Source organism: Myotis brandtii, unplaced genomic scaffold (assembly GCF_000412655.1).
Source record: "Myotis brandtii unplaced genomic scaffold, ASM41265v1 scaffold1058, whole genome shotgun sequence".
NCBI classification, from domain to species: Eukaryota; Metazoa; Chordata; class Mammalia; order Chiroptera; family Vespertilionidae; genus Myotis; species Myotis brandtii.
In genome coordinates this window covers 177,667-204,270 of record NW_005353572.1, presented here as the reverse complement: position 1 = coordinate 204,270, position 26,604 = coordinate 177,667, and the positions used below count along the sequence as shown (strand labels likewise).

The window sequence follows — 26,604 nt, the reverse complement described above, 5'->3', positions numbered from 1 at the left end:
ATTTTTATAGTTTTAATATTTATATTTATAATTTTTGATATAAAAGTAATATATACTGACAGTAAATATTTTAAAAACAAACAAGCAAAAGGAAAGTAAAAATAACCTGTATGCCTACTATCCAGAGATCCTCTTTTAACTATTTGATGTCTTCTTCTACTATACTTTTAAAATATATATATATTTTTTATTGATTTCTGAGAGGAAGGAAGAGGGAGAGAGAGATAAAAACATCAATGATGAAAGAGAATCATTGATCACTGCCTCCTGCATGCCCCCTACTGGGGATCGAGCCCGCAACCTGGGCATATACCCTTGACTGGAAACAAACCTGGAACCCTTCAGTCCATAGGCCAACGCTGTATCCACTGAGCCAAATCAGCTAGGGCTGATTTACTTTTTAAATAATCATTCAGGTTACTGGGTATAACACATACTGAAGGGAAGGCAAGAATAGAATCAACCAGCAGGGAAGGTGTTGTAGTCCAGACAGGAAATGACAATTTCTTGGACTTTAGTGGTAGGGTGAGGAATTGAGAGGAGAAGTTGGGTATATATAAATATTTTTTTTCATCGATTTATTGTTTTCCATATTTATGCATTCATTGGTTGCTTCTTGTATGTGCCCTGACTGGGGATAGAACCTATAACATTGGCGTATTGGGCCAACACTCTAACCAACTGACCTACCTGGCCAGAGCTGTTCTTTTATCTATTGAACTGTGTTAGGCATTGTTATTAAAGTGTAGTCTCAGAGTTTTTAAAATTGAAAGAGTAAAACAACTAACAGAGCCATAACTTTCTTTTTGTAGGATAGAAATAATTATTTGAACTATTAATGAACTATTAAAAATTATATTATTTATAGCTCAGTGACTTTGTAGCCTTAGATCATCAATTGTATTCTCCAAGTGACCTTTATTTATTTATTTATATTTTTTCAAGTGACCTTTATTTAATGTTATTTTTCCAAAAGGTTCATTCCAGCCAACAAATGAAATGATGCTCAAGTTCTATAGCTTCTATAAGCAGGCAACTGAAGGCCCTTGTAAACTATCAAGACCTGGATTCTGGGATCCTATTGGAAGATATAAATGGTAATTTTATATAGATATCTGTGAAGGAAATTTTATTGTAATGATAGTTATTTATGTGATTACATATTATCCTGTGCATAAAATGTTCTAAGTATAGGATACAATTTTTATCATTGTTGTACTCTTTTTCTAAAATATATTTTATTGATTCTTTACAGAGAGGAAGGGAGAGGGATAGAGAGTTAGAAACATCAATGAGAGAGAAACATTGATCAGCTGCCTCCTGCGCACCTCCCACTGGGGATGTGCGCACAACCAAGGTACATGCCCTTGACTGGAATCGAACCTGGGACCTTTCAGTCCGCAGGCCGACACTCTATCCACTGAGCCAAACCGGTTAGGGCTCATTGTTGTACTCTTAACACAATTTCACACAAATAGGAATATCTTGGGGAAGAGAGGAAAACAATAAAACCACAAGCTATAGGTGCACCAGAGATAATAAAGAATTTTCAGTTAGTCTTTCCTTTTCTGGAGTTTTTTTCTTTTTATTATGCTAAGAGCAACTCCCATACAGAGTTAAAGGAACAAACTTTCCTGCCTGTTTGACGTGACATGAAAAGTAGTGAATTGTAAAGTGACATTGTTTTGAACCTTTAAGATAAAAACTAACTAGGAACATGATTCAGGTACTGTCTACTAACATTTTATCTAAGGCATCACTCTTGTCCCACTATCTATATATAAAAGCCTAAGCCATCGTTAGGGTGGAATGACCAGAATGACCAGTCACTATGATGTGTACTGACCACCAGGGGGCAGACGTGCACTGCAGAAGCTGCCCCCTGGTGGTCAGTGCACTCCCACAGAGGGAGCACCGCTCAGCCAGAAGCCGGGCTCATGGATGGCAAGCGCAGTGGTGGTGGTGGGAGCCTCTCCCGCCTCTGCAGCAGGGTGCAGGCCGGGCTGAGGGACCCCCCTCCCCAGTGCATGAATTTCTTGTACTTGAATAAAATTTGATTTTTAAAGAAATGTATTGATTTTGTTTTAGAGAGAGGAAGGACAAGAGAGAAAGAGTGGAAGAGAAACATTGACTTGTTCTACTTATTTATGCATTTATTGGTTGCTTCTTGTATGTGCCCTGACCAGAGATTGAACCCCAACTTTGGTGTATTGGGACAGGGCTCTAAACAATTGAGCTAAGTGGCCAAAGCTAAAATTTGATTTTTAATATATTTAAAAGAATAATAAAATATCCAGAGTTGCCCTGGCTGGGTAGTCAGTTGGTTAGAGCATCATCTCGATATGCCAAGGTTGTGGGTTCAATTCCTGGTCAGAGCACATACAAGAATCAACCAATGAATGCAAAAATCAGTGAAACAACAAATTGATGTCTCTCTCTCTCTCTCTCTCTCTCTCTCAAATCAATCAAATAAATGGAAAAAAGAAAAATCCAGAGATAGCTTTGCCATTTTTCTTTTTCTTTTAAATATATTTTTATTGATTTCAGCGAGAGGAAGGGCCAGGGAATAGAGAGATAGAAACACTGATGAGAGAGAAACATCATTAATTGGCTGCCTCCTGCATGCCTCCCCCCAGTGATCGAGCCCATAATCCTGGCATGTGCCCTGACTGGGAATTGAACCGGTGACCTCCTGGTTCCTGGGTTGACTTTCAACCACTGAGCAACACTGGCCAGGCAACATTTGATGTTGTAAGTACTGCTGAAGACTGTACAAATATCTAACAAAACGTCTAACTAGACTGTTTATTATGAATAGAGCATGCTAATTGGTGAAGTATGTCTTAAGAGCCACACATTTTGAAAGCTAAATTTCTTCTTTCTGAATTGTAAGTCCTTAAACTCTTTTGAGGATTTCTTAGTTCTCTACTTTTCTCTGAGAGCTTTATGAATAGTTATAAAAAAAATAGGTTAAGCCCAGCTGGTGTTGCTCAGTGTTTGAGCATCCACCTATGAACTGAACCACAAGGTCACAGTTAGATTCCCAGTCAGCAACATGCCCAGGTTGTGGGCTCGTCCTCAGTGTGGGGGGTGTGCGGGAGGCAGCTGATCAATGATTCTCTGTTATCATTGATGTTTCTATCTCTCCCTCTCTCTTCCTGTCTGAAATCAATTAAAAATATATTAAAATAATAAAAATAGGTTAAGTATAATAGCAACATATTTAATCTTTTTAAAGAAAGTTTATTTACCATTTTTCCTCAGAATTGACTTTTGGTAGAGTTAAGTTGCTTCCAGAAAAAATATATAAAAAGAGAGGTGTTTGCCCTACCTGGTTTGGCTCAGTTGATAGAGCATCAAGCCCAGGGTCCCGGGTTCAATTCTGGTCAAGGACATGTACCTCTGTTGCGGGTTCGATCCCCAGCCCTAGTTGCGGGGCCTGCAGGAGGCAATCAAACGATGTGTCTCTCACATCAATGTTTCTCTCTCTCTGTCTCTCCCCCTCCCTTCCACTCTCTCTAAAAATCAATGGAAAAAATATCCTCAGGTGAGGATTAATAAAACAAACAAAAAATAAGAAGAAGAGAGGTTTTCATTTTAGGCAAAAGTTTTAAAGGACTATTCTCATTATCTAGGGGTTTAAAATGTTCCTGTCCCTCACTTTTATCTTTTTTGAAGAAATCATTGCCATTTTTCAAATGTGTAAAGTTAGACTTTTATTTAAATTAATGGGCACTTTAAACCAAAACTTGGTTTAAAACATAGCTGTGACAGTTCATGTAGAGGCTTCTAAAATATTTATTTCTGTCATTGTTCTTTATAATGATATAAAAACTTCTGTAGCAAATATCTATGAATAATCTATAGTCTATATAGTAAAGCATCTATAATCTATAGTCTATACATGGGTTATATATTTATTAATTTAAAATACTGTTTAATTTGTCAGTTTATTCACTGTGATACTTTTATTCAAGGTGGTGCATTTAAAGAGATCCTTTGGGAATTTAACATGACTTTAAGTAGAGCTCGTTTTAAAATTATGACCCTATATTATTAACTATAAATTATATTCTGAGCAATTGAAAATCAGGTGTCTTTCAAACTGGTAGTTACAAAATAGTTGTGGAGATGTAAAGTACAGCACAGGGAATATAGTCAATAATATTGTAGTAACTATGTATGGTGTCAGATGGGTACTAGATTTATTGGGGTGATCACTTCACAAATTATATAAATGTCTAATCAGTATTCACTTCAACCACACATACTAGTATACTAAAATATAAATGTCTACTCACTGGGTTATTCACCTGAAACTAATATAATGTTCATCAATGAAATAGAACAATTGAAAATTATTTCAAGAAAAACCAGGTGTCTTTTTGTTGTTATGTGCATATTTTCAATTTTAGGGATGCTTGGAGTTCATTGGGTGACATGACCAAAGAGGAAGCCATGATTGCATATGTTGAAGAAATGAAAAAGGTAGGGAAAATAATTCATAGAAGAAAATAAAAACATCTAGCCCTAACCAGTTTGGCTCAGTGGATAGAGCGTTGGCCTGCGGACTCAAGGGTCCCAGGTTCAATTCCGGTCAAGGGCATGTACCTTGGTTGCGGGCACATACTCAGTAGGGAGTGTGCAGGAGGCAGCTGATCGATGTTTCTCTCTCATTGATGTTTCTAACTCTCTATCCCTCTCTGTAAAAAAATCAATAAAATATATTAAAAAAATAAAAACATCTAGAACCATTCTAATTTAATTTTTTGTTACTAGGCAAATTAGCTGCTTTGTTTTAAGGAACAAGGAGATTATAATCTGTTAGAATATAGAACCTAGATTATTGAATTTATTAGGGCTTTATCTGTCTAAGTTCATCAAAGTTCATCTTAAGTGTTTTTTCCTTAGATATATCACATTGGAGTGACATCATATTTTGTTCTTTTGTGTGTTTTTTCCTTTTCCCTGTCTTCCTGGATAGTTCACTTTTGCAGAAAGTGCATAAATATGAATATTTTAAAATATTGATGTCCCTTAGAGTCTGAGAAGTACCTGGACTATCTAGAAAGCATTTCTGCTTTGGAATTTTTTTGTTTAGGTGAAATCATTCACAAGGCTTCCTCACAATGGTCTTATACACCTTTTGACTCATAAATTACCATCACTATTTCTCAGTAACAAGCATTTTTTGGGTCAATGCAAAGATCCTTTGAAGCCGAATAAGGATGCATTTAGTTTCTCTGATTACTAAAAAGTGCATTCCTTTTAATAAACAAAATAAACTGATGAACAAAATACATCCAGAGACATAGAAGCATGGAACGACTGTGGAACTGAGAGGGAAGGCAAGGGTGGGTGGGTAGGAAGAGATCAACCAAAGAACTTGTATGCATATATGCATAATCCATGCACACAGAAAATAGGGTGGTGAAGGCCTGGGGAGGGGTGGAGGCAGGCTAGAAGGGCCAATGGGGGGATAAAAGAGGACACACATAGTACTTTCAACAATAAAGATTTTTTTTAAGTGCATTCCTTGTTAACTAGCTCTTTTAAGTCTGTTCAAGGCATTGTTTAGAGGAGCAAATTTATGAAGAAATCTTAGATTTAAAAAATGAACTTGGTGCCTTTTTATAAAAGACCATTTTTATCTTGGAGATGGATCCAAAGTTATAAAATTTAGGTCTGTTTATAATCTTAAATAAATTATCTTTGAACATAAAATCTATAAATAAAGAATAGGTTTTTTTTGCCAGGTGGTATAACAGTATTAATCTATGTAGTAATTTCAATTTGGTAGATTCAAACTAGTTTTTTGGGTTTGTTTTGTTTTAATCACATCTACACTGCTCAAATTGTGCCCTTTGTTACATTTCCACAAGTTTTTTTAGCGACTTTGTTTATAACAGAGGGCAGAGTTTAGTTTTTCTGGCTAACTGTATCAGTAACACAACAACAAAGGAGCCTTTCAAAATCAGAGAGAGAAAGAGAATCTAAAGCTTTTTTGGTTTGATAACTATTCCTTTTCTTTACCTTAAATATCATTATAATCCCCCCCCCATTATAATTTTTAGGGTACACCTTAGTTACATAAATCTGGATTGACACATTAAGAAAATTTACTCATTTTTCCTTTTGAATTTTATTAATACATAATGTAGCCACAGTTTAAATTTGGGGGGAGGGTGGTGAAACAATGTGTATTTTGCTTTTTTCCCCAGAAAGGTTAAAGCTATACTGCTGCCTTTTAGCTATTTTAAAATGCTCTCACTGTGCCTATAGAATTTTGTAACTACTTCTCTAATTAAAAGAATACACCAGCTATTTTTACTGAGACTTTAGAATTTTCATTTTATACTGTGAATATAATAAAGTTTATAGAAAACTTTTAGAGGTAAATTTAAAAATTTTAAGATGTGCATAGGTTGAAAACTTGATTAGCGTTTTCATTTATTTTCAGATGTTAACTTTGTGGACATCAGTAGATAAAATTACATGCTCCAAATAATCATTGGGGATAGTACATTATCCCAAAGATTTCATAACTGAATTTGAGACTTTTTCTTTTACTAAATTTTATTTATTTAAATATATTTTTATTGATTTCAGAGAGGAAGGGAGAAGGAAAGAGAGATAGAAACATCAATGATGAGAGAGAATCATTGATCAGCTGCCTCCCACATGTCCCCTACTGGGGATCAAGCCCACAACCTAGGCATGTGCCCTTGACCAGAATCGAACTCAGGACCCTTCTGCAGGCTGACGCTCTATCCACTGAGCAAAACCAGCTAGGGCAGGATTTTTTCTAATAGCAATAATTTACTTAACTGAAGCAGTCATTGAATTATGTTTTTAAATAGAATTGACAAATCACTGTACTATTGCTCTTTAGAATTACTCTTTTAGTATAAATCTTATTCCATGCTTTTGCATTCAAGGTTTTAAGGAGCCTTATTAATTTTATTTATATATTATAATAGATAATGTTTTATGAAAATTATGATTTTCATGATTTATAAACTGTTTTGTGAAATACCACCAAAAAGTTGCAGGAATAAAAATTCTTTTAAAATAATTTAATAGGATTTTAGCTTTGAGGGAATAGAATAACGTGGTTTGGGGTAAATAATCTATGTTTTTATGTATAGTTTATTTTGATTTATAATCAGAAAGAAATATAAAATTTTGTTTTCTGTACAATTTTACAGGCTGCATTATGGGGATTTCCAGAAAATCAGTCAGTATTTGAATAATTTCCATTATGTCTGTTGAGTTTAAAGATAGATCAGTGTATGTTAGTCCCCCATTAACCATGGGGTATATGTTCTGAGATCCCTAGTTGATGCCTGAAATCAAGGATAGTACTGAAATCTGTACGTACTGTGTTCTTTTTATATGTATATTTATACCTTTTCACTTAAAGTAGGGTGGGGGGCCTTTTTTCTGCCAAGGGCCATTTGGATATTTATAACATCATTCATGGGTCATAAAAGATTATCAACTTAAAAATTACCCTGCTATATTTGGTCAAACATTTAATTAAGTCATCCCCAATACCTTCGCAGGGCCAAACCAAATGATTTCGTGGGGCATATGGCCTGGGGGTTGGACATTCCCCACCCCTGACTTAAAGGAAGCACATATAGCATTGCCACCAATCACCAATTGATAGTTATTTATTTGAATGCCCTTTTAGTTCATATACCTTGCTGTTTAAATTTGATGATTCTAAATTGGCCCACGGTTGTAAAGGTGTCTAAAAGCGGTTATTTCCTACATTACTTTTGTGCCCTATTAAAAATAATACCATAGAGCTCTAGCCGGTTTGGCTCAGTGGATAGAGTGTTGGCCTGCTGACTGAAGGGTCCCGGGTTTGATTACAGTCAAGGACACATGCCCAGGTTTCCGGCTCAATCCCCAGTAGCGGGTGTGCAGGAGCCAGCCAATCAGTGATTCTCATCATTGATATTTCTTTCTCTCTCTCTCCCTTCCTCTCTGAAATCAATAAAAATATATATTTAAAAAAAATAATACCATAGAGTCAAAGAACATACAATTTATACTAATCCCACAGTTTTCTATTTTATTTACCATTAGTGTCCTTAGTTTTTAATGCACAATTTATAAATTGTTGTATAAAATTTTACATGAAACTTAGTTTTCAAAATGAGAACTATTTTTGTTGTTGTTAATCCTCACCTGATGACATATTTTCATTGATTTTTAGGGAGAGTGGAAGAGAGAGGGAAAGACAAAGAGAAACATCAATGTGAGAGAAACACATCAGTTGGTTGCCTCCTGCATGAGCCAGGGCCTGGGCCGGGGAGGAGCCTGCAAGCAAGGTATATGCCCTTGACTGGAATCAAGGATATTTATAACATCATTCATGCTCATAAAAAATTATTGCAGGCTGACACTCTAGCCACTGAGCCAAACTGGCTAGGGCAAAATGAGAACATTTTTAAGTGTTTAATATATTTGAAACTTTTCTAGGAGGTTATATACATTAAGTATATAATTAATATAGATATTTTGAGAGTCTATAAATGAACCTCATATCTCAAAATTATCAAAATGTTATATTATTGGTTAGTAATTTAGATCAGCTTAATAATTTGTGATTTCACAAGATGTGTTTCTTTTGATTACAGATTCTTGAAACAATGCCAATGACTGAGAAAGTTGAAGAATTGCTGCATGTCATAGGTCCATTTTATGAAATTGTGGAGGACAAAAAAAGTGGCAGAAGTTCTGATTTAACTTCAGGTTGGACTATTTTATGTCATTTATAACTCAGCAACTGATACATTATGATACATTAATACTTATATGCCTAATTTTTTTTTTTTTTATTCTCACATGCTAGTCCGACTGGAGAAAATCTCTAAATACTTAGAAGGTAGGAATAGTGAAATCCATGTAAAATTTTGTTTAAAATTTACATATCAAAGAATTTTGCACAAATTTATATAACTTACAGGCTTGTCACTCAAGAGTTTTAAATCCAAGCAAATAAATTGCATAAAGTTCTAAAATATATCTAGGTGGGTGTGGCTTGGTAAGTTGACCTATGAACCAGGAGGGCATGGTTTGATTCCCGGCCAGGGCACATGCCCAACTGTGGGCTTGATTTCCAGTGGGGGCGTGCAGGAGGCAACTGATCAATGTTGTCTCTCATCACTGATATTTCTCTCTCTCTCTGAAAGCAATAAAAATATACTAAAAATATTATAAAATCTTAAGTTTTAACTCTTAAGTTATTAAAACATGATAGGTAGTTCACTTAGTATGTATAAAATTAACAGAATTCATAGTTTTATTTTGATGGATTATATTTTCTATTTTGCTTTATATATTTTATTATCAATATCATGGCTGAAATCATTTTTTAGCTAACTTTAAAATGCTATATTTACTTTAAAGTGCTAGGTGTTTGTTTTTGTTTGTTATTTCTAATCCTCACCTGAGAATATGTTTTTATTGATTTTATTTATTTTTAAAATTATTATTTAAATATGTTTTTATTCATCTTCTTAGAGAGGGAGGCAGGGGGAGAGAGGAGAAACACTGATGAGAGAAACATTGATCGGCTGCCTCCTTCATACCCCTTACTGGGGATCAAGCCCACAGGCCTGGCATGTGCCTTGATCAAGAATTGAACCTACAACCTTTTGATGTATGGGATGATGCTCCAGCAACTGAGCCACGCAGCCAGGGCAAGTGCTTGGTTTAACTGTAGCTTAGCAAGCTAAAATAAGGTATCAGTGAATTCACTTAGCTTTGATTTTATTTATTTTTATTTTTAACTTTTTTTATTGATTTCAGAAAGTAAGGAAGAGGGGGAGATAGAAATATCAATGGTAATTTATTTTTTATATTATTTATTTTAGATATACATATATCTTTTAAAATCTTTATTGTTTTATTTCCTACATTACTTTTGTGCCCTATTAAAAATAATACCATAGAGCTCTAGCCGGTTTGGCTCAGTGGATAGAGTGTTGGCCTGCTGACTGAAGGGTCCCGGGTTTGATTACAGTCAAGGACACATGCCCAGGTTTCCGGCTCAATCCCCAGTAGCGGGTGTGCAGGAGCCAGCCAATCAGTGATTCTCATCATTGATATTTCTTTCTCTCTCTCTCCCTTCCTCTCTGAAATCAATAAAAATATATATTTAAAAAAAATAATACCATAGAGTCAAAGAACATACAATTTATACTAATCCCACAGTTTTCTATTTTATTTACCATTAGTGTCCTTAGTTTTTAATGCACAATTTATAAATTGTTGTATAAAATTTTACATGAAACTTAGTTTTCAAAATGAGAACTATTTTTGTTGTTGTTAATCCTCACCTGATGACATATTTTCATTGATTTTTAGGGAGAGTGGAAGAGAGAGGGAAAGACAAAGAGAAACATCAATGTGAGAGAAACACATCAGTTGGTTGCCTCCTGCATGAGCCAGGGCCTGGGCCGGGGAGGAGCCTGCAAGCAAGGTATATGCCCTTGACTGGAATCAAGGATATTTATAACATCATTCATGCTCATAAAAAATTATTGCAGGCTGACACTCTAGCCACTGAGCCAAACTGGCTAGGGCAAAATGAGAACATTTTTAAGTGTTTAATATATTTGAAACTTTTCTAGGAGGTTATATACATTAAGTATATAATTAATATAGATATTTTGAGAGTCTATAAATGAACCTCATATCTCAAAATTATCAAAATGTTATATTATTGGTTAGTAATTTAGATCAGCTTAATAATTTGTGATTTCACAAGATGTGTTTCTTTTGATTACAGATTCTTGAAACAATGCCAATGACTGAGAAAGTTGAAGAATTGCTGCATGTCATAGGTCCATTTTATGAAATTGTGGAGGACAAAAAAAGTGGCAGAAGTTCTGATTTAACTTCAGGTTGGACTATTTTATGTCATTTATAACTCAGCAACTGATACATTATGATACATTAATACTTATATGCCTAATTTTTTTTTTTTTTATTCTCACATGCTAGTCCGACTGGAGAAAATCTCTAAATACTTAGAAGGTAGGAATAGTGAAATCCATGTAAAATTTTGTTTAAAATTTACATATCAAAGAATTTTGCACAAATTTATATAACTTACAGGCTTGTCACTCAAGAGTTTTAAATCCAAGCAAATAAATTGCATAAAGTTCTAAAATATATCTAGGTGGGTGTGGCTTGGTAAGTTGACCTATGAACCAGGAGGTCATGGTTTGATTCCCGGCCAGGGCACATGCCCAACTGTGGGCTTGATTTCCAGTGGGGGCGTGCAGGAGGCAACTGATCAATGTTGTCTCTCATCACTGATATTTCTCTCTCTCTCTGAAAGCAATAAAAATATACTAAAAATATTATAAAATCTTAAGTTTTAACTCTTAAGTTATTAAAACATGATAGGTAGTTCACTTAGTATGTATAAAATTAACAGAATTCATAGTTTTATTTTGATGGATTATATTTTCTATTTTGCTTTATATATTTTATTATCAATATCATGGCTGAAATCATTTTTTAGCTAACTTTAAAATGCTATATTTACTTTAAAGTGCTAGGTGTTTGTTTTTGTTTGTTATTTCTAATCCTCACCTGAGAATATGTTTTTATTGATTTTATTTATTTTTAAAATTATTATTTAAATATGTTTTTATTCATCTTCTTAGAGAGGGAGGCAGGGGGAGAGAGGAGAAACACTGATGAGAGAAACATTGATCGGCTGCCTCCTTCATACCCCTTACTGGGGATCAAGCCCACAGGCCTGGCATGTGCCTTGATCAAGAATTGAACCTACAACCTTTTGATGTATGGGATGATGCTCCAGCAACTGAGCCACGCAGCCAGGGCAAGTGCTTGGTTTAACTGTAGCTTAGCAAGCTAAAATAAGGTATCAGTGAATTCACTTAGCTTTGATTTTATTTATTTTTATTTTTAACTTTTTTTATTGATTTCAGAAAGTAAGGAAGAGGGGGAGATAGAAATATCAATGGTAATTTATTTTTTATATTATTTATTTTAGATATACATATATCTTTTAAAATCTTTATTGTTGAAAGTATTACATAAGTCTCCTTTTTTTCTGGCCAGTGTCTGTGTCTTTTTGTGTACTCCATAAATAATTGAAAGATGTGTATCTTTTATATATTAGCAGGAGTTGAGTATGCACATTTGCTGGCATTAACTTTAAACATTTGCTCTTGAAATTTTATTAGAAAGCAGAGTGAAATGAACTGATAAGAGTCAATTTAAATGAAAATTATATATGTTTTAATATATATGGTATCCCCTTTTTTTGTCATCCCTATTTATAAGGCATCTTTTACTAATTGATGGAAATTACAGTGTTTCAGGACAGTAATCATCCTGTTCTGTCATAAGGCCTGCAGTTTGTGTCTGCCATAACTGATAATGACTGCTTACTAGGCATAACTCTGTACCATACCTTCTATATCTGATTTGCCTAGAGGAGTCAAATATTATACAATACTCTTCCTTACTCAGGCTTATTCAATTCAAAAGAATATTAAGTGTTTTTCTCTGTATGAAGCATGTTTTTAGGATGCAGATGGGCATAACTCTGGACCTGCTTTAGTAGTGTCATGCCTACTGGCCAGAGGCAGATGCTTATTTATTTATTTTTTCAGGGACAGATGTTTAAACAACTAATTATAAAAATAAGGAAGAGTGAATAGTAATAATAATAGTGGTTCAGTTCCACAGTTCCTTAGTTTTAATTTAAAAATTATAAAAGCTTGATAAACCCAATGTTTTTTTTGTGTGTGTTTTTTTTAATAACTAACTAGAGGTTCAGAGCACGGATTTGTGCACTGGTGGGGTCCCTCGGTGTGGCTTGCCTGGATCGGGCAGAAACCAGCAGTTCAATGCCGCCTCCCGCTCCTGCCTGCTGCTTCTGCTCATCCCAGCCCTCCTGCACCTCCCACGGGCTCACGCCCAGTCAGTTCCAATTAGGAGAGGCTCGTGCTGCTGCAGCGGTACTAGCCAGCTGAGAGCCCTGCGTCTGGCACCCGTTGGTCATCTGAGCAGCACTCCCGCTGTGGGAGCGCACTGACCACCAGGGGGCAGCTCCTGCGTTGAGCCTGGTGGTCAGTGCATGTCATAGCGACCAGTCATTCGGTCATTCGGTCACTTAGGCTTTCATATATATAGATTTGGCAGCAAAACTTGTCCTGACATGAACTAATTGAGGGGCAAACGCTAACTTAAAATGACATGAAGTTATTTGAAGTCTTTATTTATTCCATTTAGTACAGTGGTTCTCAACCTTCCTAATGCCGTGACCCTTTAATACAATTTCTCATGTTGTGGTGACCCCCAACCATAAAATTATTTTCGTTGCTACTTCATAATTGTAATTTTGCTACTGTTATGAATCGTAATGTAAATATCTGATATGCAGGATGTATTTTCATTGTTACAAATTGAACATAATTAAAGCATAGTGATTAATCACAAAAACAATATGTAATTATATATGTGTTTTCCGATGGTCTTAGGCGACCCCTGTGAAAGGGTTGTTCGACCCCCAAAGGGGTTGTGACCCACAGGTTGAGAACCGCTGATCTAGTATAACTATTCATATATTTTGCTGGGGAAAAAAATCTTAATTTTTAAAAAAATATTTTTTCATTAAATTTTAGAGGGAGAGAGAGAAACATTGATGTGAGAGTGGAACATTGATGGGCTGCCTCCTGCACACCCGCTGGGGATAGAACCAAAACCCAGGCATGTACTCTGACTGGGAATCAAACTGGTACCCTTCTAGCATACAGGATGATGCCCAACCAATTGATCCACACTGGCCAAGGCTTAATTTTTTTTTAGTGAGAGCTGCCTATATTCTGTTATGTTATGTAATATATAGTATATATAGTGTATTACCTTTACAAAGTTAGAATACTCTGTATTTTTTTAAAAAAATATATTTTATTGATTTTTTACAGAGAGGAAGGGAGAGAGAGAGTTAGAAACATCGATGAGAGAGAAACATCAATCAGCTGCCTCCTGCACATCTCCCACTGGGGATGTGCCCGCAACCCAGGTACATGCCCCTGACCGGAATCGAACCCGGGACCCCTCAGTCCGCAGGCCGACACTCTATCCACTGAGCCAAACCGGTTTCGGCAAAATACTCTGTATTTTGAATCATATCTGAGTCTAGGTGTGGTAAGGGCATTGTAACATAATTCGTACCACTCTAATGTACATTTAGATTATTTCTTCTTCCAATCTTCAAATGCTGCTGAACTTGACCATGTCAAAATGTTATTCTATATATGTGGAAGTATAAAATAAGAAATAATATTTAAAAGATAATTGCTGGATCAAAGGATATGGGTGTTTGTTGGGTGTTCGCAATTTTGTGAAATATTGCCACATTGCAAGATAGTTTGCCTGTTGACTTTTTGTTGTTGTTGCTAATCTTTACCCGAGGATAATTTTCCAGTGATTCTTAAAGAGGGTGGAAGGGAGAGGGGAAGACAAAGAAAAACATCAATGTGAGAGAAACACATTGATTGGTTGCCTCCTGCAAGAGCCCTGGCCAGGGGCTGAGCAAGGGGGGAGCATGTAACTAAGGTATGTGCCCTTGACTGGAATTGAACCTGGGAACCTTTGGACCAAAGTTCTATCTGCTGAGCCAAACCAGCTAGGGCTGCCCTGTTGACTTTTTTATTTAAACAAAGCATTTTATTCAAAATAGCCATGTAGGGTTAATAGAACAGATCTATCTTTTCCCCATGGGCTTTTTCAGAATATACATATACTAGAAGCCTGGTGCACAGATTTGTGCACTGGTGGGGTTCCTTGGCCTGGCCTGTGCCCTCTTGCAATCCGGGACCCCTTGGGGGATGTCGAACTGCTGGTTGAAGCCCAGTCCCCACAGGCCAGCCCGAGGGACCCCAGCAGTGCACGGTGCACCAGGCCTCTAGTCTATCTATATAAAACCCTAATGTGCAAATAAACCGAACGGCGGAACAACCAAACAACCAGTTTCTATGACGTGCCCTGACCACTAGGGGGTGCTCACAGAACATGGCTGGCGTTGGCAGCAGGGGGCAGAGCACAGAACATGGTGGGTGTCGGCTGCAACAGAACGGTAGAGCAGGTGAGCAGGGGTGCCGGTCGCTGTCATCAGGGCAAGTCTCTGGTGGTTACTGAAATTTCTTTGCTCATGCATGCTGCGGTCCAGCCCGGTGCTCACACCTGGTGCTGGCGCCAGCCCCGCTTGCACCCACTGCTTGCACCTGGCACAGGCCCCAATCACTTGGCGCCGTCAGTGGGTGCGAGCGGCCATTGCTGGCCCTGATCGCCCCTCAGAGCTTCTCCACCTCCCCCTGTTCCTGAGGGGCAATTGGGGCTGGCAGCTACCTTTTGCACCCGCTGCCGGTGACGGCCCCGCTTGCATCCACTGCCAGCGCCAGCCCCACTTGCATCTGCAGCTGGCTGCTGGAGCCGCCACTCACACCTGCTGCGGTGCCTGGCACTGGTCCCGATCGCTCGGTGCCATCAGCGAGTGCGAGCGGCCCTGCTGGCCTCAATTGCCCCTGAGGGCTTCTCTACCTCCCCCTGCTCCTGAGGGGTGATCAGGGCAGCAGCTGCCGTTTGCATCTGCTGAGGGCGCCTGCCCCGCTTGCATCCACTGCTGGCACCGGCCCCATTCGCCTCGCGCTGTCAGCGGGTGTGAGTGGGACTGGCGCCATCAGCATGTGGGAGCGGCGGCAGCGGGCTGCTAGCAGAGAGAGGACTGGAGGCTGTGGTGGAAGGGGCTGGGTGGGGGCGCAGAGGATGGGCCGAGACCCGCCTCTGTGCCCACCGCAGCCTCATGGCCCACAGTACCTTTCAAGGTGCACAAATTCATGCACTGGGCCCCTAGTATCCTATATAATAAAAGCCTAATATGCTAAGTGTCTGGTCATCTGTTCAACCAATCAAAGCATAATATGCTAATGATACGCTAAGGCCGCTCAACCACTCGATATGACGTGCACTGGCCACCTGGGGGCAGACAGTCCAACAAGTAGGTTAGCTTGCTGCTGGGGTCTGGCTGATTGGGACTGAGAGAGATGGCCGGACACTCCCTGGAGCCCTCCCGCGGTCCCTCCCTGGCTGGCCAACCTCCCGCATCTCTACCAGCCCAATTGTGCACTGGTGGGGTCCCTCGGCCTGGCCTGCACACTCGCAATTCAGAACCCCTCGGGGGATGTCCAAGAGCCTGTTTTGCCCCTATCCTGCAGGCCAGGCCAAGGGGCCCCACTGGTGCACGAATTCGTGCACTGGGCCTCTAGTATATATATAAGCTCTTTGGTTAATCTCTTCCCACCCTCCCCCCACCCATCTTCCCTCTGAGATTCATCAGTCTCTTCCATGTTTCCATGCCTGTGCGTTGAGCATCTGCCCCCTGGTGGTCAGTGCACATCATAGCTACTGGTCGAACAGTCAGACACTTAGCATATTAGGCTTTTATATATATAGATAATAAATTTTGAAATTAGAAAGTTTGAGCTGTCCAACTTTGTTCTTTTTCAAGATTGTTCTGACTATTCTGGATCCCTTGCATTTCCAGATGAATTTTAGAATCGGTTTGTCAATTTTTGCTAAAAGTTCCAGCTGAGATTTTGATAGGGATTGCAGTGAATTATAGATCACTTTGGGAAGTATTGTCATCACAACAATATTGCCTTCTAATTCACTTATTTAGATCTTTAAATTCTTACAACACTGTTTCTTATACACTGTTTTGTCATTTGCGGTGTATAATTCTCTCTTACACTTTCTTTTGTCAAATGTGTTCTTAAGTATTTTACTCTTCTTGGGGCTTTTGTAATTTGAATCATTTTCTAATTTTATTTTTGGATAGTTTATTGTTAGGTTATAGAAATACATAACAATAATTGATTTTTATATATTGACCTTGTATCTTCAACATCACCAAACTATTTATTAGTTCTAATAGTTTTTTGTAGATTTCTTAGGATTTTCTATATAGAATAGCAAGTTAACTGCAAAAAAAGAGATTATTCTACCTCTTTCTTTCCAATCTGAATGCTCTGTATCTTTTTTTTCCTTGCCTAACTGCCCTGGCTAGAACTTCTACAATATTAAATGGAAATAATAAAAGCAGACATCTTTGTGGTGCTCCTTATTTGGGGGCCACAAAATTCAGTCTTTTTATGTTAAGTATGAATGCTAGTTGTGAGTTTTCATAGATGCTTTTTGTCAGATTGAGGAAATTCTCTTATATTGTTAATTTCTTCAGCATTATTATCTTGAAAGAAGGTTGGATTTTGTCAAATGTTTTTTCTGCATCTGCTGCCATAATAATGTGGCTTTTGTCCTTTAGTCTGTTAATGTGGTATGTTACATTAATTGATTTTGGGGTGTGGAATAAGGCTCACTAGTAATTCTCTGCTTTCTACAACTTACATTATAGGACTGTTGTATTGCTGCTTTTGCTGCTATCAAATAGTGTTTGACAGTCATTCATTTGATGGGGATTTGGGGTGTTTTTTTAAATTGAGTTTTAGAAAGATGTAGGGAGAGAAACATCGATTTGCTGTTCCACATATTTATGTATTCATTGGTTGATTCTTGTATATGCCCTGATCAAGGATCTAACCTGCAACCTTGGCATATCAGGACGATGCTCTAATCTTTTGGTATTTTTCTTTTTGCTGTTGTTTTTCTTGTTTTTTTGGTTGTTGGGAGAATAAGGGAGATTTAAGAACTATGCTGCTACGATGATTTTCTAAGTGAGACTAGAACACAATGCCTATGATAGATTTGAATTTTAAGTCTTTAGTTTCATTAATTAGGTAGACTTAAATAAGAATATAGGTCTGAACCCAACAACTCCACTTCTGGGATTATATCAGAAGAAATCCAAAACACTGATTCCAAAGAATATATACACCAACAGCGTTATTTATAATAGCCAAGATTTGGAAGCAGCCCAAGTGCCCATTAGTAGATGAGTAGATAAAAAGGCTGTGGTACATTTACACAATGGAATACTGCTTGGTTGTGAAAAAAAAAAGTATATTTTACCTTTCCTGACAGCATGGATGGACCTAGAGAGTATTATGCTAAGTGAAATAAAACAGTCAGAGAAAGACAAGTATGATATGATTTTACTTATATGTGGAATCTAATGAACAAAATAAAATCAGCCTTGGCTGGTTCTTCAGTGGATAGAGCTTCGGCCTGGGGACTGAAGGGTCTTGGGTTTGATTCCCGGCCAAGGGCATGTACCTCAGTTGCAGGTTCAATCCCTGGCCCCGGTCGGGGCTAGAGCAGAAGGCAACCAATTGCTGTGTCTCTCTCACATCGATGTTTCTCTCTCTCCCTTCCCCTCCTCTCCCTCCCTTCCATTTTCTCTAAAAAAGTCAGTGGAGCCCTAACCGGTTTGGCTCAGTGGATAGAGCGTCAGCCTGTAGACTGAAAAGTCCCAGGTTCGATTCCAGTCAAGGGCATGTACCTTGGTTGCGGGCACATCCCCAGTAGGAGGTGTGTAGAAGGCAGCTGATAGATGTTTCTCTCTCATCGATGTTTCTAACTCTCTATCCCTCTCCCTTCCTCTCTGTAAAAAATCAATAAAATATATATTTTTAAAATCAATGAAAAAAATATCCTTGGATGAGGATTAAAAAAAGAAAAAGAAAAAAAGAGAATCAGATTCAGAACACAGACTGTCAGCTGTTAGAGGGGAGGGGCATTGGGAGGATGGCTGGAAAGGTGACGGGATTAAGCAAAAATCCAAACCAAAACAAAAAACCCTTAGGTATGGTGATTACCAGAGAGAAAGGGAGTGAGGGAAGGTAGAAGAGGGTAAAGGAGGGGATAAGTGGTGATGGAAGGAGACTTGACTTTGGGTGTTGAACACACAATATAATATCCAGATGATGTATTATGGAATTGTGCACCTGAAACATACATAATTTTATTAACTGATGTCACCCCAATGAATTCAGTAAAAATTTAAAAAAAGAATATAGGTCTGACTATTTAAGATGTATGAAGATTTTGAAATTTAATATGTTATTTATGATGCAGGGAATCATCCAAAGTGCATATAAGTGAAAATAAAGCCCAAAAGTTTATGGAGAAAGACCACTGTTTTTGACCAGTAGGTACTTAAGAGGTCTTTAGTAGCTTAAAGAGTTGATGAGAATGTAATTCCCTGTATCTCAAAATGAGGTCCAGTAACCAACAGCATTGGTATCACATGGGAGCTTTTGGAAATGCAGAATCTTAGATCAGCTCACATTTACTGATTCAGAATCTGCATTTTAACTAGATCTTAGGAGATTACTGTACATATTACCATTTGAGAAGCTCTGATGTATTTACTCTCATAGTATGAGTTTGGGCAATAGGACTATATGCCTTTTTAAAAGATTGATCACATTAACTGATACTATAAAAATTTTTTATTGATCTCACAGAGGAAGTGGGGGAGAGAGAGAGAGAAAGAGAAAGAGAGAGAAACATCAATGATCAGAGAGGAACATTGATTGGCTGTTTTTTGCACGCCCCCAACTCAGGATGGAACCTACAACCCAGGCATGTGCCCTAACCAGGAATCAAACTGTGACCTCCTGGTTCATAGGTCGACACTCAACCATTGAGCCATGCTAGCTGGGCTGATACTTTTTTTTTTAAAGTTTATAAAGATATAAGTTGTACAAAAGAAAAAGAAAAGTTGTGCACCTGAAGCCCTAAAACTAATAAAAGGAAATTTTTTTCAATGTAGTCCAACTATAATATGATTGCTATTAGGACCAAAAATAATATACTTACGTTTTTAATATGCTAGTATATAGCAACTGTCTTCATTTACCATGTATAAAGGAGATCATTCATCTCTAGCTTTACTATTTTGATTGATGTTAACTTAAAAATAACTTATCCTCACCTTGTTCAGAAAGGTTTTAATATTGTTTTATCATTTTATTATAAACTGATAATTGAAGGGATTTATTTATGTAATATATGTAATATTTATAGTCAAAGAGAAGAATACTGCCTGGCTGACATGGCTCAGTGGTTGAACATCAACCTATAGACCAAGAAGTCACGGTTTGATTCCTGGTCAGGGGACATGCCCAGGTTGCAGTCTCCATCCCTAGTAGGGGGCAGAGAGAAGGCAACTGATCAGTGATTCTCTCTCATCATTGATGTTTCTCTTTTGTTCTCTCTCCCTTCCTCTCTGAAATCTTAAAAAAAGAAAGAAAAGAATACTATAATTATATATCAGAACCTGTTTACTTCAGAATTATTCTATTATTTGTAAACTAGAGGCCCAATGCATGACATTTGTGCACAGGGGGAGAGGGTCCCTCAGCCCGGCCTGCACCCTCTCGCAGTCTGGGACCCCTGAGGGGTCCTTAGCACTGCCATGGAGGCAGGAGAGGCTCCCGCCACTGCTGCTGCGCTTGCCAGCCATGATCCTGGCTTCTGGCTGAGCAGTGCTCCCCTGTGGGAGCGCACTGATCACCAGGGGGCAGCTGCTACGTTGAGCGTCTGCCCCCTGGTAGTCAGTGTGCATCATAGCAACCAGTCGTTCCTCTGTTTGGTCGATTTGCATATTAGCCTTTTATTATATAGGATCACAGCATTATTGTATGTTTATATGATTAGAGAGTAAATGGTCCTTTTTATATTTTAGATCTTGGTAATGTTCTAACTTCTCCTCCAAACGCCAAAACTGTTAATGGTAAAGCTGAAAGCAGTGATAGTGGAGCTGAGTCTGAGGAAGAAGAGGCCCAAGAAGAAGTGAAAGGAGCAGAACAAAGTGATAATGGTAATCTTTGGATGGTGGGATAATAATTTTACATTAACTAAGATAAAAGGATATGGAGAGGTTTGGGCTGATTTGGCATTGTAGGAAGTGGTGGGATGTGAGTTATTGACCCTATAACCAGGTTTTTGTGTTCCAAAAGGGCTATAGAAACAGCCAGGCTTACGCATAGGTGGAACAGATGTCCATTGAAGGCTAACAGAAATAGGCCACTCTTCCCAATGTGATACCTGAAATGCTGCATTAGAAATATATTCCTTTAGTGTATTGTTTCCAATATGCATGTGTTATCAAGGAGAGGAGATAATCATACTCTGAATATCTTGTCAAGAATAGAGTGGAATCAAGAGAATAGGATTCAAGCAAAAGGTTTTTTGTTTGTTTTTTAACCCAAGGATATGGTTTTTTACTGATTTTTTTTTTTCAAAAGGGGAAGGAAGAGAGAAGGAGAGAGAGGAACATTGATGTATGAGAAAAACATCGATATGTTGCCTCCTATACTTGCCAGGTATTGATCCCACAATCTAGGTATATGCTCTGACCAAGAATTGAACTGGTAACTTTTCAGTGCACAGGCTGACTCTCCAACCAACTGAGCCACATGGTCAGGGCCAGGTAGAAGTTTTGACAAAGAGGGAAGATTGGAATCATGGGGCCCTGAATTAGAGGATCCTTGTTAGTAAGAGTACCAGTGATTCTTGGGAAGATTGTTTTAGAAAGGAGGCAGAAAGACACTAAAACAAACTGCCCAGTTTAAGTTTGCCTTCTGGTTCCATTAAGACAAGACAAGTAATACTTTCTTTGAAGGATCTCTTTATTTGCTATATGTACCCCTTTGTACTGCTGGGTCTCATAGAACAATTTGCTTTTCCTGAGAGAGTGTGAAGACCTTGAGAGACTATCTCTCAAAGGAGGTTCTGGGACATTTACAGTGAACTGAAACAGTTTTGAAACCAATACAGTTCGTGTGAGTTCTTAGCATATAAAACACCCCTTTTCTAGGAGCACCCCATCGCTCTGCTCCTAGTAGGAAACCCTTCAAAGGGATATGGGTAGGTTGATATCAGAACAGAGTATGCAGAAGTTGACCTAATGTGAACTTTTATGAATCTCTCCAATTTCACATAAAAGATAAGAAAATGATGAAGAAATCCACAGAGCATAAGAATTTGGAAATCATTATCACTAATGGCTATGATAAAGACAGCTTTGTTCAGGATGTACAGAATGATATCCATGCCAGTTCTTCCCCGAGTGGCAGAAGCACTGAAGTAAAACCTGCAGATCAAAACTTGGAGCAAACTGGAAAACCTGCTGTCTGCATTCACCAAGGTATTCTCCCATATTTATTTGTTGAGTCTGTTTCCTATGAATAAGGTATTCTTTTAATAATTTCAAGATATTAGGAGCAATTTAGAATTTAAAATCTCTTATTCAATAGTATATAAGGGTTTATTTATATTATAAGGGTTTATATCTTTGAAAGATAGTGAATTAGGACCAGGGTTTTTATGTTTTTCATTGAGATTTTTAATTTGTTTTTATATAGCATTTTAAAATAAAATTTTGAAATTTTTTTCAATTGATTTGAGAGAGAGACAGAAAGGGGGGGGAGGAGAGAGAGAGAGAGACAGACATTGATGTCAGAGAGGAACATGTACACTCCCCAAATGGGTATCAAACCCACAACCTGGGTATGTACCCTGACCAGGAATCAAACCCACAGCCTCTTGGTGTATGGGATGACGCTCCAACCAAGCCACACTGGCCAGGGCAAATTTTGAAATTTTTACTCTTATTCCTGATGTTTCTTTTAACTTAAAACTCTGATTATAGGATACCTTTATCCTCAATCAGCAAGGTAAGCTATACTCTTTTCATATTTTAGGGCTGTAGGGGTGAGCCTATAATATATATATGGTGAATTATTAACATTATTGCAATTCAGCCAAGTAACTAAGAAATATAATTTCTAAATGGTACAATCAAACTTGCAATAGTCATCTAACTTTAGGCTTCCTAGCTGCTATTCAGTTTTCCCTTATAAGGTTACTGAGTTCTATAAGGTTTGATCTGGGCAGTATCTTTGTATAATTCCATTGTAAAGTACTTTGATATCTTTTCATATAAAAATTATCAACTAAATTTAATGTTTTGGTAAGTTAAAAGAAAAAAAAGTGTGGCTTGGTAAATTTGTCTCCCAGTATGAAAATAATATAGAGCTAATCAATTTTGAAAATAGGATAAATGCATTTTTTCTTCAGTTAGAGAATAATTATTCTATCTGGGCATTTTTTCATCTTTAGATATAAATGATGATCATGTTGAAGATGTTTCAGGAATTCAGCATTTGACAAGTGATTCAGACAGTGAAGTTTACTGTGATTCCATGGAACAACTTGGCCAGGAAGAGGTAAAAATGACATTAAAAAAAAATTCTTTATTGTTGAAAATGTTACATATGTCCCCATTTTTCCCCCATTAATCCCCTACAATCCACCCCTGCCCCCTGCCCTAGACCCTCACCACCCCATTATTAGTGAAAAATGACATTTTTTGATTGGCAAGTTTTCAAACTGGTATATCAGAATTTGATGCATAACTTCTTTTTGTTTTTAAATATATATATTTTTTATTTATTTCAGAGAGGAAAGGAGAGGGAGAGAGACATAGAAACATTAATGATGAGAAAGAATCATAGATCGGCTGCCTTCTGCATGCCCCACACTGGGGATCGAGCCCACAACCTAGACATGTGCCCTGACCGGGAATCAAACAGTGACCTCCTGATTCATGGGTTGATACTCAACCACTGAGCTATGTCAGCCAGGCTTGCTGCATAACTTCTGTTAATACCAGATATACATGCTGTTCATCATTTTGAAAACTTACCTCTAAAATGTTTAAACATTTCTATTTTAAATTTTGTTTTGTGAATTAGAAAATATATTAAATTCCTGAATATTCAAAATAATTTAACTATTATATTTTATAATATTTGTAAATATTCTGAGAGGTAGGATGGGTAGGCAGACAGTAAACTTATTCTAGTCCCTATGTTTGAAACATTGATTAACATTTAAGAAAATCAAATAATTTTGAAACAAATCTGTACTTGACATTGACTTTAATATGTTGAACTGAAAGTTTGAGTTGAAATTCTTTTCAAATTTTAGTTAAGATTCAGTATTAGAAGCTATCACTTAAAAATTATTAAAACTACATGAATTAAAACAATTTTTTATTAATTTGAGAGAGAGAGAGACATGGATTTGTTATTCCACTTATTTATGCATTCATGGTTGATTCTTGTATGTGCCCTATCTATGAATTGCAATCTTGGCGTATCGGGACGATGTTCCAACTAACTGAGCTGCCTGGCCAGGGCAAAACTACATGGTTTTTTTTTCCCCCCTCTTTGACAACTTTTTCTGTTAATGACTAGCAGCTTTGACAGCTGTATTTATGTTTGGTGGTTTTGAATCCTACCACTATTTCCCTTCCCTTGTTCTAAAAGTTCAGGGTGCCTTATAGAAAATTATTTCTCTTTTGCCTCCCTGAAGTAATGATTTTAACTTTTTCTCTTTGTGTTTCCCCTTTTTAAAAATGTTATAATGTGCCCTAACCGGTTTGGCTCAGTGGATAGAGCATCAGCCTGTGGACTGAAAGGTCCCGGATTCGATTCCGGCCAAGGGCATGTACCTTGGTTGTGGGCACTTCCCCAGTAGGAGGTGTGCAAGAGGCAGCTGATCGATGTTTCTCTCCTATCGATGTTTCTATCTCTCCATCCCTTTCCCTTCCTCTCTGTAAAAAAAATCAATAAAATATATTTTTTTAAAAAGGTTATAATGCATCTAAATTTACCTCTTAACTTTCTCAAAAAATTAAAAAAATATATTTTTATTGATTTTGAGAGAAAGAGAGAGAGAGGGAAACATCAATCCATTGCCTCCCCTACCAAGGATCAAACCTGAAACCCTGGTATATGCCTGATTAGGAATTGAACCGGCAACCTTTTTTTTTTAATATTTTTATTGATTTCAGAGAGAAAGGGAATGGGAGAGATAAATAGAAACATTAATGATGAGAGAGAATCATCCATCAGCTGCCTCCTGCATGCCCACTACTGGAGATTGAGCCTGCAACCTGGGCATGTGCCCTTGACCAGAATTGAACCTGGGATCCTTCAGTCTGCAGGCTGACGCTGTATTCACTGAGCCAAACCAGCTATGGCTACTTTTTTCTTTTTAAAAAGATTTTATTGGGGAAGTTTGGTGATAAAGAACTAGATGAGATTAATCAGTAAATATTTGGTTACTAGATTCTAGGTTTGCTCCTATTCTATTTAATAAAAGCCTAATATGTTAAGTGTCCTACCATTCGTTTGACCGTTCAACCAGTCGCTATGACGCACACTGACCACCAGGGGGCAGATGCTCCAACCGGTAGATTAGCTGGCTGCTGGGGTCCGGCTGACTGGGACTGGGCGAGACGGGCTGGGCACACCCTGGAGCCCTCCTGTGGTCCCTCCCCAGCCCCGATTGTGTGCCGTTGGGGTCCTTCGGCCTGGCCTGCGCCATCTTGCAATCCGGGACCCCTTGGAGGATGTCGGGAGAGCCAGTTTTGGCCCAATCTCCGCAGGCCAGGCCAAGGAACCCCACTGGTGCATGAATCCGTGCACCAGGCCTCTAGTTTTCTCTATAAGTCAGTTGATAGACTAAACTCCTTCATGGAGCTCTGCCTGAACTGGCTCCTACTTATCTTTTTGGCCTCTGTTCACATTACTCTCATGTTTGGGCTTTGCTCATACCTACCCTAGCCTTCCCTCTGTTCCTCTAATAAGGCCCGCAAAATCATTTGGTCTGGCCCTGCCAAGGCATTAGGAGTGACTTATTTAAGTATTTAACCAAATATAGCAGGCTTTTTTTAAGTTGCTATTTTGTATGGCCTGCGAATGATGTTATAAATATCCAAGTGGCCTTTGGCGGGAAAAGGTTCCCCACCCCTGCTCTAATATGCCAACCCATCTCCCCTTCTTTCTTCCAGCACCAGCATCTTTGCATTCATTTTGCTGGAATATAATACACCATTCATTGCTGCATACACAGAGTTTACTCCTTCACGTCCTTTAAACCCTAATGCAAATGTCCGTTCTTGAAGGGAACCTTCTTAGATAAGATGCAGCCCTACCACATCACCCATCCTCACTAAGAGTAGATTAATTATAAGTTGTCACGCACAATTTTTTAGGTGGGTACTTTAAAAAATATGTGTAATTTCTATGATCAATTTTGGAATCCTTAAGAATCAAGTTGTTTTTCCAAGTTCTATTTGTGAACAACTAATACCACATTTATTTTTTGCCTATTATGATTTGAACATTTTCTTTTTCTTATTATTTTCCACTTACAAAGTACTTCTAAAAAATTTATAATTTCCTCTTGAGTGTACCAATTAAGCATGTTTCTATCCCAATATACATAACAAGAGTAAATTATATTTTTTAAAATTTTGTATACTTATTGTATTTATCATGTTGCAATAAAGCATTTAGTCTGATAATATTTAGGATTTGTTTCAGAATAATTCACTGGAGATGAGCATGGGAGTCATAGGTAAAATAAAACAAGAGTAGCCCTGGCCCTAGCACGTTTGGCTCAATGGATAGAGCGTTGGCCTGTGGACTGAAAGGTACCGGGTTCGATTCCAGCCAAGGGCACATGCCCGGATTGCAGGCTTGATCCCCAGTAGGGGCTGGGCAG

General features: G+C 37.8%; 1 protein-coding gene across 11 annotated transcripts in view; it reads left to right on the top strand.

Annotated features, from left to right (window-relative positions):
• ACBD5 (acyl-CoA binding domain containing 5) overlaps nt 1–26,604 on the top strand; it is a 60,089-nt gene that overhangs the window by 8,553 nt on the left and 24,932 nt on the right. For 5 of the 11 annotated variants that reach the window (XM_014540610.1, XM_014540621.1, XM_014540649.1 and 2 more), the window contains exons 3-9: nt 977–1,097; nt 4,416–4,488; nt 8,652–8,766; nt 8,867–8,899; nt 20,711–20,845; nt 21,974–22,174; nt 23,149–23,255. In XM_014540610.1, coding sequence (XP_014396096.1) covers nt 977–1,097; nt 4,416–4,488; nt 8,652–8,766; nt 8,867–8,899; nt 20,711–20,845; nt 21,974–22,174; nt 23,149–23,255 — 785 coding nt within the window. Of the gene's footprint in view, nt 1–976; nt 1,098–4,415; nt 4,489–8,651; nt 8,767–8,866; nt 8,900–11,022; nt 11,056–20,710; nt 20,846–21,973; nt 22,175–23,148; nt 23,256–26,604 lie in introns of those variants that run through there. The other 6 variants (XM_014540628.1, XM_014540641.1, XM_014540654.1 and 3 more) reach the window with 3 other exon arrangements.